The sequence below is a fragment of the Triturus cristatus genome, chromosome 10, assembly GCF_964204655.1.
Source record: "Triturus cristatus chromosome 10, aTriCri1.1, whole genome shotgun sequence".
Lineage (NCBI taxonomy): Eukaryota > Metazoa > Chordata > Amphibia > Caudata > Salamandridae > Triturus > Triturus cristatus.
Window position 1 is genome coordinate 1095828924 of NC_140593.1, and position 17425 is coordinate 1095846348.

At 47.1% G+C, this 17425-nt stretch overlaps 1 protein-coding gene across 1 annotated transcript in view; it reads left to right on the forward strand.

Moving 5' to 3' along the window:
- Positions 1-17425, forward strand: part of ADAP1 (ArfGAP with dual PH domains 1) — a 453319-nt gene that overhangs the window by 169528 nt on the left and 266366 nt on the right. Inside the window, exon 4 of the mRNA XM_085629302.1 lies at positions 6809-6891. Coding sequence (XP_085485428.1) covers positions 6809-6891 — 83 coding nt within the window. The remainder of the gene's footprint in view (positions 1-6808; positions 6892-17425) is intronic.

The window sequence follows — 17425 nt, forward strand, 5'->3', positions numbered from 1 at the left end:
AAGTATAAATTGGATTACATATTGAGTATGAAAGGTGAGGGAGAGAGCGCTGCCCCTGAAGGGATCTTCTTAGTAAATGAGAAGGGGTGAAGGCTGGGCCCGAGTTCTGAAGGGAAAGCATGCAACTGATGGCTTTCCTGTGCCAAGTTTCCGTTTTGCATACCTAAAGAACACCCATTTTCAGCTGGGCTCTGCTTCCGAAGCTTGTGACGCTCTGTGTTAATTTGGTGCTCATCCTGTTTGCCAGCACAAAATGCTGACCTGGTCGAAACTTACACTTAAACAAAACAAGTATACATGGCTAAGCAGGGCACGGTTTGTAGCAGTAACCAAAGAAGTCCATTGACTTTCTAGATGGGTATCAGACATACAGCTAGCTGTCCAAGATCACAAAATGGATGACGGCCCTCAAAGCTACCAATTCGGGCCTCGCCATCTAAGACATAAACTTCTGTTTATTTAGAAAATATGGCCGTCTGAAGGAAAAAGAGACAGGTGCAGGCGGTTTTGTCCAGAGACAGGGTCTGCAGGCACACCGCTGTTGAAGGTTTCAGCAGAGCCAGTGGCTTGCTGCAGAGCCACAGCGACTGCGCCACAGTGGCGAAAATAGCATTGTAAGGCACCTGCGAGGAACCGAGCCTGCCGTGTTGCGAACGCCAGACTCCCGAGTTATACAAACATAACCTGCATTGTCATAAAAAAAAAAAATTGGTGCAGTTTTAAAAGTTCGGAATTAAAGTTTTGCTAATGGAAGTCTACTCTCAGATGTAAATGACTTTTGAAGAATCGAGTCTCCCAGCCCACTTTATTACCACACTGTGCTACCCTGAGGGCATTTGCATATTTATCTTGGCTCGAGTGCCTGAAGAAAACAAAACAGGTGGTGAACTTGACATTGTGGTTCCCAAACTGTGTGCTTTGATGCACGGCGCCCCTGGCAGGTTTTGCCGGCGCACCGGGGTGCCGCGGCGCACAGATTGGGAACCACTGCCCTACGTATTAAAAAATAAAATCTCTGGTGCCTAGTGGGCTTTCTGCCCCCAATGGGGGTCCGATCAGGGGCTACTGCCCCCATCTGCTTCCAGGGGGGGTGAAGAAAGACTGTGGCATTTTATGCTATTCCACTAAATGCTATTCCACTATGGCCCACTTTATGGTACACTACTGGAGTGTACACTATTCCAGTCTCCGCTACTACACTCTACGCCATTGTATTGTACTGAAATGCCCTATACGCTATAGCACTGTACAACAATCAACTGTATGCTATTGCACTTTTACATTATGTGCCACTCCACTAAAACACCCTTTACTGTACTACAATATGGTTTCAGGCCTGCTGTTGTTGCCCCACTGTAACACTGCAAAACATGCACTGCAACCTGTCAAAGATGTTTTAGACAGGTAAAAACCTTATTTTTAGATTTTAAGTCACCCCATGTAGGCCTTGTAAATCACAAGGTAGGGTGCATGGTATTTAAAATTAGACATGTAGAAATGTAATGTTAACACGTCCTTACAGTGACAAGCAGGCAAAGTTGGTTTTCACTGTGGTGGGCCTAGCTGTCATGTGTAGGAAACCAGAGTACCAGATAAAATACTAATCCTGTATCTCTGGAAAGGTACAAGATAGAAAAATAATTCAACGCCTATTTTTATTTGTTAATAAAAATCCAATTCAGTGGTGAAGTCAGATTTGTAATAAATGTTAAAGAAAAATACCTTTCAGAATGTTACCCTTAACCTGCCTGAACTGTCAGAAGGATCTGCCTGTGCCCAGCCAGTAATTAGCTACAAATAGTGTGAAATACCCCCCAGGAGCAAACAAAAGGGTGACCTGAATGGGCAGAGATGACTCCTGTGAACCCTACAGATACGCAGGATAAAGTCTGCGGGCATCCTTTTTAACCCTACAATGAAAAACCCTGCTTGGCCGGTCCTCTGGGTTGACATATAACCCTGGAAGCACACTTGAAAAGGAAGACAACAGGATGCACAGACAGTGTTGTTGGGTCCATTGTCTGGTTGCTGAGTGTGGTTGAGTGTGGTGAGGTAATACTAGGATTACTATAAGCACATTCCCCACACATCCCGAGCTCTCAAATTCCTACTGTAGTGTGGCTGAAGACTTTCGTTATTTTAGCAATGCCCAAAGTGGTAATGTTGACCCCATGAGCTTTTACCCCATTGGTTAGTGCTAGGCATAAATGTGCCATCTCCAGGTACCCACTTCAGAACACTTTCTGTACCTAGGGACACATGGAAGATCAGAAGAGTACCAGCGCTACTGGCTGTGTTCTGAAAGGATCACTGAAGGCCTGGGCCAACTCCCTCTTGTATAAAGGACAAAGAAGTGGACTCCAAGGGTCATAAGACTAATTTCTTGTTCAAGCTGTAGAGACTATTGACTATCATTGGTGCTTTGTTCGTTTTGACACTTTTTCTACTTAAAGAAATTTAAAAATCATATCTCCGGTTCCCCTTATTGGATTTTTGTCATTATTACCTTAACTGTGGTCTACCACACTTTGGCTATCTGTGGTACTATCTATGGGCAGTGATTATCTTGTTGGGCTCCTGTGATCAGGCATACGAGTAGATTTGCCGCCTCTGGACCCCCTTCCAATAAGCGTTTGTCCGAATTCCTATCCGCACACCATGTAGTCGCATGTTGAAGATGCGCTGCCAAATAATACATCTATAAGTTGGGAGTCCAAGGCCCCCTTCTATTGTATCCTGCTTTGGCATCCCTAACCCTGCCGTCATCCACCTGCCAGCCCATATCATGGAAATCAATAGGCTATCTATTTCTATAAACCTACTCCTGCAGATAGCACATTGTGAGTTCTGGAGGACATACAAGCAGCTGGGCAGAGCCACCAACTTTGCTTCCAATACACCACAGAAGCCTGTCACCCAGCGAATAGTCTAGCCATATTGTAAGCATACTGTTTGTTGGCCTTATATGCAACTTATTTTCCCAAATATCTAAATGTATCTATTTCCCACTTCAATCCTACATTCCATAACCTTTCCTACGGTCGGCCATCCAGCCCAGGACCGGCTTTAGGGCGGTGCGACCGGTGTGGCCGCACGGGGCGCTGACCTGGGGGAGGGGAGCGTTTACCCCAGGGGGGGCGCTGGGATTAGCAATATCTCACGATTTCAAAACACTGGCTACCGAGTTCCCTGTGTGACCAGCTTTCAGGCAGCAATAAAAATGTCAAGATAACTCTTGTGATTAATGTTCCTGCTAGAGAGAGAGCTACCAGTTTCGTATAGTAGCAGATTTGGTTCGCCATGAAGTAGCACAGAGGGTTAAAATGCCTGCTGCAAAGAGCGCATACTGTGCAGATCACAAATCTGTATTTTATGGGGATAGCTGAGTGGATTACTGCTTTTGTCACAGAGATCCTTTTGTTACTGCAGTACATAAGCTACAACCCTAATATAGAACAGTGACTTTTACTGTCTTCAAAGAGCTGAATGCAAACTGCATTAAATACGTTGGGACGTTCTGTTTTTTTCTCTAGTCTTTCATTATCTGTTCCGAATTTTGCAAAAAAGGGTTAGTTTGGATATATATACATTCTCATTACTAAAGCCAGCCTTCACCAGTGCTTTAAAACAACAGAAATGAATATGAGAGAGGGGCTATGGAGAGATGATGGGGCACTTTGCCCCAGTGATAGTGAGGGAATCTGAGAAGGAGGTCGGGGTTGGGAGGGGGGTGGGCAAACATGGTTGTCGCACAGGGCGCCACCAGCGCCAATGCCGGCCCTCCTAATGTGAATACTAAAGACTTCTCCGATTGATCTATAGACCACAGGCCCTTCCACACCACTGCAGTTCCAGTAGTAATCGCAGTACTGAAGATATATAAGGGCATCATCATCCGCATATAGAGAAACTATTCTGTCCATATACTTGTTTAATTTATTTTAGAATTGTTTGTAAAATATTGAAGATCATGTGGACTCCAGGAGCTTTGAGCTAAGGTGGCCTGTGATGAGAAGCCTTTATGTTCAACTTAAACTTGCTCGCTCAGGTGGGTGCCTACTTCCCCCTAATTTTCTTCAGTGTATTGTCTTCTCTGACAGCCCCCAAGTTGACCACTACTTGGACCTGTTACTTTCTATGCCCATCTTTCACATCTTCACCCTCTGAAATAGATGTTACTGCTAGTCCTATATTCAAAGGATTGCCACCAGGGGCAAAGATGGGTCTGCCAGAGAATGCCTCAAAAGAAAAACCACACACACAATTATAAACTTACTGAAGCCCTTATGCCACCATCTTGCACAGCCAGTGAGGTACCTGTACGCCGCCCCTATCCCCTTGTCCTCTGGCCAATACCATCCTTGGCTCCTGGATGCTGCCACATTTGACTCCTTCAGTCCTGCGTGAAAGTCATTCTGGACACTGCAATCACTCCTGCTCACTTGCCTACTGCAACTTAGTAATCCATTGGTGACGTTCCAGGCCACCGCACTGTCAAGCACACAGTCAGGGGCGTAACACAGGCCCCCGCAGCCCCTGCGGGGCGGGGAGGGGGCCGAGCTGCAGGGGGCCCCCTCAACACAATACTCGGGCCCAAGAACTCCGAATTAAATCTGGAGTGGGGGCCCCTCAGTGTACGTGGCAGAGGGGCCCCCCTCAACTTTCGTTACGCCACTGCTCACAGTGTGTGCATGGGTACCTGCCACTGGTTGGGCTGGCTGCTCTCATAGAGGATGGAGCTGAGCTGTGCTGCCTCTTGCACAGTGCATAAAGCAGCACTGCTCAGCTCCATACCCCTTGAATCTGAATAACATGCTAACCTGGGCTCCATCACTGTGGGCTGCTTACTGGCAGGAGGCAAGCTACCAGTATGTTGTGAATGTACTAATGGATACCTCTGGTGTAGAACCATGTACAGACTCCCCTGATTGAACTACATTTCTGATTTCCTCCGTCCATGCCTTAAGGCTCCTCTGCCTCCTTGGGTGCCAGGATACATTCATGAGCCCAGCGAAGGGCAGGCTCCCTGTTTTCTCGAGCGTCCGTACAGAGAAGAACCTGCTGCACTCTAATCAAGGCACTTTCTTACTTCCACAATTATGCCTGGCTATTTAAAATGGTATCTGCTAGAGTGGATTCAACACGATGTTCTTTTACGTGTTTAGAGACCCAAGCTGCTAACATTTTTGGAGGGGTGGGGAAGGGAGCTGCTAACCTTGAAACATGGGAACCTGGCGTCAAAACCCCTAAGGTCCGACTCCATTTTATGTAGGCCTCAACCACATTGTGACTAATGGAGGTTGCCATCATCCCTCTCTCAAACAATGGTAGTCGTCATTTTTCTCAGTTTATGCAGACTCATAGTCATGTCGTCTTTAGCAGCAGATGCTGTCTGATCTAATCTTTCTAAGAACTGTGAAAGTGTCAAACCATTCGATTGATGATACCGATAAAACCATCAATGTGACATTTGTCTGGGTCATATGTCTACTCTCCACCATGTCATGGTATTAAGAACACATACAGGTATATAACCAATATTATTTAGTCTGAATTAACTTCCTTTTACCTTATGTGTTCATAAGGAAACGTCTGGGAAGCACACCTTGAAGCACATAATCTATGTCAGACATTCTTAAACTTATGTCAGAAATTCCAATTCCTGATAAGATTTAGTATGTAAGGACGACCACTTGTCAGGAGGGGTCCTTCGCCCAGATTATTGCCCAAGATTCTGCCAGAGACAGTCTCACCTTTTGACAGCACCCTTTGCACTTCGCCTGAAGCAGATAAACCGAGTCCCGGAGGAAGAACGAAGCGTGTGTTTGCCCTTCATGGGGGGGCACTGTCTTCACACCTCTGTTAATAAAGACAGCCTTTGCTGTCAATAAGCTATGCAATGCATCTCTTCTCCCTAAGAAACGCTAGACTGCAAGTTGCTCTACTTTCCATGCTCTCTTAGTGTAGCGCATAGAAGTAGGCATTGGAGGGGTTAGGTTTTATATGACACTGTAAAACGTGCTATAAATGTTCATTTAATTCTCATTATTTATAATGTGCCTTCTTGCTGTGTTTGTGATATTCTGTGTAGTTGTTTTAGATGTACTGAGGAACAGATTGTTCCTGCAGTAATACATACTTTTAACTGTTCATTCTTATTCGTACATGTGTGTGATACTGTGGATAATTAAATACGGTTTGTTGGTGTTTCCACAGTGCCCTTGATCCATTCATGGGATTTTTAATAACCCAAAAGCAATGCTTCTATCTCAGTTACATATTCAGTAGTGTTTTGTGGGGCTGTAATAACTTGTATTTCACATTCATCACCGGTGCATTGAGCCAAGTTCTCCTGTGTCACCCGTGGGTGGGAAAGCGCACCTTGTAGAGTTACGCCAAAGTCGTAAATTGCACAACAAACCAGGGTTGAATCCCAGCCTCAGCTCAACATCCTTTGCGTCTGGCTGGACAAATCATTTAATCTCCCTGTGCCTATAAATGCATGATGTTACCTTGTGCTCATGTAAAGCACTCTAATGTATTTGGTCCAAGTTCACATTATATCAAACCACCAAAGAATTTAATAAGTATTGAATGCCCTATGACTTCACAGACAGTTTTGCTCTGTATGTGCCTGTGCTTCATATAGAACTGTGCAAGGACTTGATAAACAACAGTGGTTTCCTGGTACACTTCTGAGAGTAGCCGATAGAGCTCCAGTTATTGTTTGGAAGGACACCGTAAACCTGTGGGGTATTTTCATGTGGCTGTGACTTCCCTTCTGATCTCTGTTTCTTGTGTTTTCCAGGGTGTTGCGTGAACAGTGGATCAGAGCCAAGTATGAAAGAAAGGAATTCATTTACATTGAGAAGCAGGAACCCTACTCGGCAGGTAGTTAAATATTCCTTCTTTGTGTAGACAATGCAGCCCATTTCCTCCACAGCTGCCTCCTTTGCTGTTTGCTGCACACAATGGACCACCGTCTGCCTAGAAATATCCCAGGCTCTGCCAGACCTCAGTGCCTGGTGCATGGGGATTGCATCCTGTGCCAACAGGTCTATGTGTGCATGTTTGCACAGGCACTGTATCTTTCTTGCAGGGCGGGAATGTGATTCGTTTGTGGCTGTGATAGATTTGGTAAGAAATGTACACTGGAATTGATTTATCGAGTTGTCATTTTGTTTCTTAACTTATTTGTCTGCACTTCTCATGGTTTTATTGGATTTAGCATCCTTTTAATGATTTTGAGTATTTTACTTAAATGATGTATCTCTATTCCATGACATATTTTATCGAATAAATTGTTATTTATGTGCTTTTATGATTTGCCTGCCAAATCGAATAAAGTTTATGATTGATTTGGGGGCCTGCTGGCCCCACCTTCAAAGAGAGCAGAAAATGTAGAGAATTTTAGATGGGCGGTACTCCGCTTACGTTTTCCGGGTGGTGATATCACAGACAAGGAGAGGGAAGCTCAAGCTATCTACGATGTTACTCAGTTCCCTGAGGCCAAGTGCGCCTGTCACATAGATTATAGCTTTCCCAGGTGCAGAAAATGGATGTTGAGTAGAATTTGGATCCAATATGATAACATTCATAGTTTCTCCAATTGTTTTGCTCATTCACATTCAAATGTGGTCCTCAATGCATTTCGATTTGTTTAGGCCTTCATCAGGAGGTAGTAATTCAGGGTATTTTGTTTTATTGTTCCAAGCAGTGGTGTTTGGGCCGCTGACTGCATTTTTTAAACCGGTGACAGCTAGAACGCTGATTATGCATAGCTATTTATTGGATTAATCTGTCACATCAGTTTTGTTTTGTTTTTATACAAAATATTGTTTTATTGTGCTGGATCTGTTGTATTAGGGATCTAAAGATGTGGCAGAACAGGCCAGTAAATTGATTCTATTGTCGTACGATACATATATTGTTATTCTATGTTTTGGAAAAGTACAATAAGTGTGTGGGCCTTATGTATGTGCATATGTCGTATTGTGATGGTACAGATCTGGTCAAAATGCAGCGGCGCACTGTACTGGGTCAGAGGCAAAGACACAGAGGGGTGGCTGGGTTGCAAGAGTGGAAGTGAGCTGTTACTGCATCGAGATATAATATTCTTTAAAGGGCTGACTCTTCTGCTCTTTAAAAAATTGGATCATAGTTGGGCAGTCCTGCTAGATACAGAGGTGTTGCTCCAGATCCTGGGTGCATATATTGAGCGGGCTTGCTGCCGTTGTTTTTTAAGCCATTCTATTCCAGCTATTACATCACTTGGCGTGGTGAGCTGGGTGTGCAGCGGCACTTGTAAATAGAATGTCTGTGTCGTGGAAGAGTTCCCGCCCGTTGTAGTGGAGCTTTTTGTGAACTCCGGCATTATAGACGTGGACTTTAGCCCCTCTGAGGCATAATGCAGAGAGTTACCTGGCGCCGCGGCCTGGAAGAGAGCCTGGCTATCACCTGGCCAATCTAGTGAGTCAATACTGACAATTAACAGAAAGGCCATCTACTTTGAATGTGGAATCTGAACATGAGTTCAAGCTATGTACAGTGGTGGCGCATTTTCAGATTTTGAATAAAGGGTCTTTTCTTACATTTATCTGAATCGAATGCTTTGTTATGACATGGTACAACAATGGCGGCCACAGTCGCTTTGTTTCCAGCTCCCCCCACAGATCCCTATCTGCTGGATGAAATTTCCACTGCCTCACAGGCTTTGCGTCTCTCTCTCCGTAGAGGCCGTGTACAGGGCCTTTGTCCAACTCTCAGGCCGCCATCTTGATATATGCTCATCCGCGGCCATTATGCCAGAGGAGAAATTGCTGAGCGCCCACTTGTGAACCCGGGCGCCATATTTTCACATACCCATTTATTGAAATGTAAAATGTTTGCAATTTAGGACAGATAATACTTTCTGTTTACTGGGGACTCTCCTCGCATCAGAGATGGGAAGAAGAAAATGAATGGGAAAAGTCTTATTTATGATCCATAATTAGGCTTTGGTCTTAAAGATTCATTAATATTTAATAAAACACAGCATTCAAATTCACGCTGTGCACTGAGAAGAGGCTGAGTCAGTGAAACCAATGCAGAGTGCTGGTGCAGGATCTTGTACCACCAGTTTTGCAGTGAGGTTTATATTCCTAGGTTTGATAGCAAGCACTGATAACACCAATATGGTTCAGACATGTGTTATGGATTTATGGATAAATAAAGATGCTGGGCGACAAATGGCACTTTTAATGCAGGTGTATGCGTACAAAATCCAAGATAATATAACAGGGCAATACAGTGTGTTCCTCTGAAATGTTCATTCTTGCAATAATGACTCTTCAAATAATAATTTATAGATTTGTTTTGGCTGCATTCCAGCCCAGCATTTTTGCCTACTGTGCAACTGTAGACAGAAACCATCCTTATGCAAATCAGTCTTGGTCCTGCTCCAAAGGAGCAGTTCAGTCCAGCTGCCTGGCCAGGATTTCTGCAGGCGGGAACACAAGCAAATAGTATGTCTCTCTCTAGAGTGGTACGGTGGTTGAAAACGATGGCTCGAATGTGATTGAGATTAGTTCTATCATTTCATCCATCACTTAGTTGTTCGGTGTAGTAGACTTTCTAAATGCAACGGGTATACCGAGACGTGGGTCTCCTGATCACTGTGACATAGATTCCAAGCTACACTTCAGTGATGAGGCCTAAGTAGGTCAAAACCAGCCTGGGATTGCTTGTGTTCCCGTCTGGAGGGGACCTGACCTGTCAATTTTGGCTGGATTGTTCTGACTAGGGCAGGACCAACACAGATTTGCATATGGCTGGTCTCTGTCTCGCGCGGAATGGCGGGCAATAAAACGATGATCTGGCACGTGGTAACAAGCAATTGCTAGTCGCTGAGATTAATTTGAGTATTCCATCCATCACTTTGTTGTTGTTGCTTTGATGAGTAGAGCAGTTGTATGGGACTGCATGTGAAGGGGCCAGCATCAAACAACATCCTAAAGACTCTACCATCGTGCTGATGTGCTGCGAGGCACAGATGGTGAGGCTAAAGAGACAACCACGGCCCCTATACAGAGCCTTCCCATGGATGGTGATTATAATCTAGTCAACCTCTGTTGTCCTCACCATTTAGTCTTTACTTGTTTCTGAGAGCACGCAGTGCGTCACTTCCTCTTGTTTATTGATATTATTGGTATAGTGCAGACCTCGCCAAAAGGGGACTTTGTCTCACTTGTCGGGCCAGACAAGAGTAATCAATAAAGATCAATAGATGTGAAACATAAAACAAGATTCTGGCGTTCAGGGTTAATTTAGCGTGGACACGAAGGTGCGGGTTGAAGAAAAAAGTTTTAAGGGATTGTCCGAATCCTAGGAGAGTGGAAGTCCGCATGGTAGCAAATAGTGAGGAGTTCTGGATGAGAAGCCTCAGACAAGCAGAAGCTCGGTCTAACGTATGTCTTTTTGCGTTTGACGTCTTCAAGCAGAGCAGAGATCTAGTTCTGGTACTTATAGTCCCAAATGCAGTTTTGAGTTTGTCCTTAAATATGTGTTAGAAAGCATGCATGTGATGCACATATCTGGAAGAAAATAGCAGATACAGGTGAGGGGGGGGGGGCAGAATGGGACCCCACTGTTTTTACTCTGAGGGTCAAGTCAATTGCTGACTGAAGGGCAGATTTTAAAGGAGGAAGTACAGATCTGGATAATCCAACAAGAATTAGACTATTTTCATCAATTGAAGGGAGGACAAGAAATTGGGCAGTAGACCAAAGGCTTTCTGGGGATATGAAAATCTGCTTTATTGACTAGGTGAAGATTGTGGTGTTAGGGTCAGAGCTACCAACTCGGAAGCTGGTAAACCAGTTTCAAGTGTCGGTGTTCAGTTTAACAGCCGGTGATTCTGGGTAAATTACTTAATCACTCGTTTCCCCAAACAATTATTTGGGACCTTGTGTAATGTAACTGGTGCTCCTGTAAAGCCACAAACTTCAGGTTGAGATCGCGTTATATAAAACTGCAAAACAAAGGTGGTAAGAGTGCAGCTTAGTTAATTTGGCCATCCACGTATTGGGAATATTGGGTTGTTTTTTCTCTGTGTATTTTTTCATTCATTCGTCATAGGACCTTAGGCTTGCTGATTTGAAAATCCAGAGACCCATCTGCAAAATTCATGCCTGTAGCAAACATGAGAGCAAGAGATCCAAATGAGCCTCCCACCACCCAAACTTGCCATGATCCCACTGGTGCAACGCTGCACACACAGGGCTACTGTCCACGCCTCTTACAGAGCCACAAACACACGGGCAATCCCAACCGCCCCACTATGTCTCCCACACAGGGCTACTGTCCACGCCTCTTACAGAGCCACAAACACAGGGGCAAACCCAACCGCCCCACTATGTCCCGCACACAGGGCTACTGTCCACGCCTCTTACAGAGCCACAAACACACGGGCTTACCCAACCGCCCCACTATGTCCCGCACACAGGGCTACTGTCCACGCCTCTTACAGAGCCACAAACACACCGTGCAAACCCAACCGCCCCACTATGTCCCGCACACAGGGCTACTGTCCACGCCTCTTACAGAGCCACAAACACACGGGCTTACCCAACCGCCCCACTATGTCCCGCACACAGGGCTACTGTCCACGCCTCTTACAGAGCCACAAACACACGGGCTTACCCAACCGCCCCACTATGTCCCGCACACAGGGCTACTGTCCACGCCTCTTACAGAGCCACAAACACACGGGCAAACCCAACCGCCCCACTATGTCCCGCACACAGGGCTACTGTCCACGCCTCTTACAGAGCCACAAACACACGGGCTTACCCAACCGCCCCACTATGTCCCGCACACAGGGCTACTGTCCACGCCTCTTACAGAGCCACAAACACACCGTGCTTACCCAACCACCCCACTATGTGCCGCACACAGGGCTACTGTCCACGCCTCTTACAGAGCCACAAACACACCGGGAAAACCCAACCGCCCCACTATGTCCCGCACACAGGGCTACTGTCCACGCCTCTTAGAGAGCCACAAACACACGGGCTTACCCAACCGCCCCACTATGTGCCGCACACAGGGCTATTGTCCACGCCTCTTACAGAGCCACAAACACACCGGGCAAACCCAACCGCCCCACTATGTGCCGCACACAGGGCTACAGTCCACGCCTCTACAGAGCCACAAACACACCGGGAAAACCCAACCGCCCCACTATGTCCCGCACACAGGGCTACTGTCCACGCCTCTTACAAAGCCACAAACACACAGGCTTACCCAACCGCCCCACTATGTCCCGCACACAGGGCTACAGTCCACGCCTCTACAGAGCCACAAACACACGGGCAAACCCAACCGCCCCACTATGTCCCGCACACAGGGCTACTGTCCACGCCTCTTACAAAGCCACAAACACACAGGCTTACCCAACCGCCCCACTATGTCCCGCACACAGGGCTACTGTCCACGCCTCTTACAGAGCCACAAACACACGGGCAAACCCAACCGCCCCACTATGTCCCGCACACAGGGCTACTGCCCACGCCTCTTACAGAGCCACAAACACACGGGCTTACCCAACCGCCCCACTATGTGCCGCACACAGGGCTACTGTCCACGCCTCTTACAGAGCCACAAACACACCGGGCAAACCCAACCGCCTCACTGTGTGCCGCACACAGGGCTACTGTCCACGCCTCTTACAGAGCCACAAACACACCGTGCAAACCCAACCGCTCCACTATGTCCCACACACAGGGCTACTGCCCACGCCTCTTACAGAGCCACAAACACACCGTGCAAACCCAACCGCCCCACTATGTCCCGCACACAGGGCTACTGTCCACGCCTCTTACAGAGCCACAAACACACCGTGCAAACCCAACCGCTCCACTATGTCCCGCACACAGGGCTACTGTCCACGCCTCTTACAGAGCCACAAACACACCGGGCAAACCCAACCGCCCCACTATGTCCCGCACACAGGGCTACTGTCCACGCCTCTTACAGAGCCACAAACACACCGTGCAAACCCAACCGCTCCACTATGTCCCGCACACAGGGCTACTGTCCACGCCTCTTACAGAGCCACACACACACCGGGCAAACCCAACCGCCCCACTATGTCCCGCACACAGGGCTACTGTCCACGCCTCTTACAGAGCCACACACACACCGGGCAAACCCAACCGCCCCACTATGTGCCGCAAAGTCTCCTTCGCAGCTGAGCAGGGACATTACCCACCAATCATTCCTGCTTCAGGCAAGACTCAAACTTTACCAACAGAGGAGTTTCTTTTGGTGAATCCTGGTGTTAGTTGAATTGATAATTTTTAATGTGGGATTTAGGTGAAGACTTCTAAAAACTTACTGGGGTCGCCCCTCGGTGCCTGGAAGTCGGACACAAGAGTCTAACATCATGCAAGGAAGTTGTCACAGTCAGCTGCGTTGCAAGACAGACAGCCCAGGTCCACGCGAAAAGCACAAACAGCTGCCCAAGGAATGCACATTTCTGTTTGCATTCCACGTAGGAGAAATAGCTGACGGTAGCGAGCTCTGATTGCCTTCGAAGAACATTTCATTTTACCTTGGCGAGCGGTGCGCCCTCTGGGTGAAACATTTGCTTCCTTTACCTACGTTGAAACCGACATTCGATTTCCCAGAATGATAACATGCTTGCGTTGATATCTGACTTTCAGAATGTGCTGTTACTCAAGACATTTCAGGTGTGGCCTAGAGAGAGCTTTGGCGTGTTTTCTATGGTCAGGTCTTCCAAAACCACTCTCTCTCCCTCTCTTTCTCTTTCTCTCTCTCGCTCTCTCTTTCCCTCTCTCTCTTTCTCTCTCTCTCTCTCTCTCTCTCTCTCACTTCCTCTCTCCCTCTCTCTCTCTAGCTAAATAGATAGACATTCACTTTATATGTATGCATATCTCTCTCTATATGTCTATGTATATGCGCATATATGCCCATATATATATTGCTTGCTCACATACATTTAAAAATGAGGCTCGTAAGGTACAATGCCTGCTTTCATTTCTGTTCCCTTTTCTTGTTTTTTTGTATTTCTTACTTGTAATGAGTCGTTTTTTCTTTCTTTTTTTGCAAACATATGCAGGCCATAGTGCCATTTTATTACTTTTAAGACTTATTCCTATGTTTTGAAAAATAAAATTGAGACAAGGCAGAAACATTGCCTGCTTGCCATGGCCAGAATTAACCGCTATGCTAATGCTTTTCTTTTGTTGCATCTTTTTCTCCACAGTGAAAGAAGTGTGCTAGATGGGAGGGGCTGACTTAAGTATTTGCTGAATCAGTGGCATAGCAAAAGTGACACGTACCCTAATGTAAGCAAGAAACCAACACTGGCTAAGCCAATGGATCTCGCTGTTCGGACCTATTGGCTTTGCCAGTGGCTTATAGTGATGTTGTACAGCATCCCGATGCTGTTCACCATGGCCAAAGAGAAGGAAAAAAATCCTATGATGCTTCCATGCACATCATTTTGCTGGGGGGTGCACAAAATGACACAGGCCTTTTTATTTGCCTTTCGTAGTTTGATCAGTAAATATGATGAAAAAAGTAGTGCCAAAACCTTTGTTGTTATTTTAATCGTGGGTGGAGGCGAAGACAACTCCGAGGCCTGGAGGTGTAAGCAACTCAGAGGGCGCTGGTGGGAGGAAGCAACAAGGAGGATGGGGAGGTTGGATGCTTGACATGGAAAGAGCAATGTGTAGCATGGGGAGAGAAGAGAAGCACAGGATTAGCGTGGAGCTCGGGGTGGGAAGCGTGCAGGCAAGAAAGCAACATAAGGAGAAGCACACCAGGGTGAGCACGCCCCAGGGGGGCAAGGGAGAAGCACATGGGCAAGCGAGAGCAACACAAAGCACGACAGAGGGTGGAAGAGGAGTACATGAGGTAGACAACTGGAAAGCACATGCTCTCTCGTGGAGTGCTTAACCAAAACGAAAAAAAGTAGTGCTTGGTAAGTAAGCAGTGATAGGATACAAGTACTGAGGGTTGCTCCAGGGAAGGAAGAAACGCAGGAAAAGGCAGGGAATCCCATACAAGCAATAAAAAGCAAGAAAATGAGATTGACATAAAGCCAACAGGTGGTAAAGAGTCGACTGTCTCTACGTCCACTGTAAGCCGATAATAGGTCTTGTCACAAGCAGACAGCTTGCGCTGTTTAGAAGGCGAGACCTATAAAATGATCCCTTGTGCACTCTGATTTGGAAGTAAAAGACTGGCATAATTAGGGTGCAAACTGCCCATCCCGTGACCTTCAACCCACTGGGACTTTTACAAGTCTGCTCTCCTCCGTCCTCCTGGCTTCTGAGAGTTTTTTTTTTTTTTTTGCAAGTCCTAGTTGTGAGAAGGTGGCCTGATATATGCTGTCCACTAGTTCTAGTGGGCACCTTGTATCAGTCCAAGCAACCCCTTATGGTGATAGGTTAAAGACAACCTTATGTGAAAGCTATCCTAGTGGTAGCTATGGAGAGCAGCCTTCAGGCTAAGTCTTGAAGGAATGTAAAGCATCTTGTTTTACTTGAATGATCAAATGAAAAGACAATCACACCAGGTATATATTCGAAATATATGTATTTAAGATAAATCACACCCCTCTAGTCTCTTTATGAGACTGGAGTTCGAAGTACTTCAGTTACAAGTGTTTAAGCATCATTAAAAGCACAAATACACGTTTGGGCTCTAGGGGCGTACCAAACCATATACTAAAATAGTGGTATAAGAACCACGACTGAGATAGACAAGGAGCCTATCACCTCTAGAATCGCTGGGACCCCAAGGAACCACCCAAGGTAGGGATGTCGGGGACCCACGGGAGCCGTATGCAGTGTGGAAACACAACCGCGGGTTCCTATTACTTTCTATGGGGAATGTCGCGGTTGCAATTTTAAAGATTAGGGACACTTCAAATCGAACTAGGACCAAACCCTTTTGGACTTAGACAGTTCTAGGGCTAGCACCCTCGAGAGTACCGAAGTACTTGAGTTACCTCACCCAGGGAAGCCGGGTGCATTGGTGTCTTTTGGTGTCGGGTCGCGTCGCCGATTCCAATGGAACCCTGCAAAGAACTGCTGCTGCCGAGAAGAGGAGAAGTGTCCGTAGAGATCCAAGCCTGGATCTAGGATGTAAGGAACCTGAAAGCAGAGGGGACAGAGTCTTGGTCACTTGCCAGTGACCTAGGGCAGGATGGACCAATGCCCACAGATGTCGGGTGCTTCAGGTGAGTTGTTGAGTGTCTTGACTCTTCAGCCACGAGGTCCAGGAGGCGTCGACGAAGTCCATGAGCCGGATTCGAGCTGTCCCACGAAGTCTGTCGAGTGCTGCGGTGTCGGCGACCAGAAAGGACCCAACAAGCCTTGGCAACGGCAAGTCTCAGGAAATCAGAGAAAGGACTGCGGTGCAGACCAGCAAGGTCTGATGGACTCACCCACCAAGGGTTAGTAAGCACAAGTCTGGAGCAACCAGAAAAGCACAAGTAGAAGTGGGGTTGCCTTCGTGGGGACCTGCTAGCCAACGGGCTAGTGATCGCGAAGGAGCCTCAAGCGGTCGCACTTGGAGCTGTCCCACGGGTCACTCGTGGAGTGGAGACCAACAATCTTCGATGCAGGAGGTGCTCAAGGCTGGGGCTACTCAGAGCCCAAAGCACAACTTCAAGGATGACCAGGAAGGTGTTGTTGCTGCAAAAGTTTATGGTGTCCAGGGGTCACAGTTCCACATTACTGACGCTAGCCACGGGCCTCAGCTTTGCTGTGGACTCAGGGTAGCCTCGGGGAAGTCTGGAAATCCACCTTTGGGGATGCAGAGACTTCAGCGTCTGGCGGGAGCTTCAGTAATGCAGACCGGTCAGTTGCTTCTTTGGTGCCTGCCAAGCAGGGGAGTCACTCCTTGACCCCAAGGGAGATTTCTTCCGTCTTCTAGTCGTGATAGAAAGTCGAAGGTCCAGGATATATGTTTCAGAGGTTTGTCCAGGGTGATCTAAAGTCCTAGGGACTGGGTTCCTATACTTATACTAAGTTTAGGGGATGGACTACCTCTAAGGCTCCATCTATGGGTGGGCCTGGGGTAGGGGTGATTACACCCCTTCCCCTTTGTCCAGTTTCGCGCCAGAGCAGGGGCTGAGTGCCCCTGCAACCAGTTTGAACCGGGCTATGCACATGGACACCTTGTGTGCCCCAAGCAGTGTCTCAAAAGCATTTTGTGTATGCACCCACCCTGCCCCAATACACATCAGCCTGTCTGGGGAGGTGGTTACACCTCTGTGTGACAGGAAACCTATTGTCCAGGCCTCCCCTGCCGGAGTTTCCCCCAGCAGCAGGGGGCCAGACCCGTGTCTGTGGCAGTGGCATCCATTTTGTGATGCCAGGGCTTTGAAAGGATTTAACCGGGTTAAGCCAGT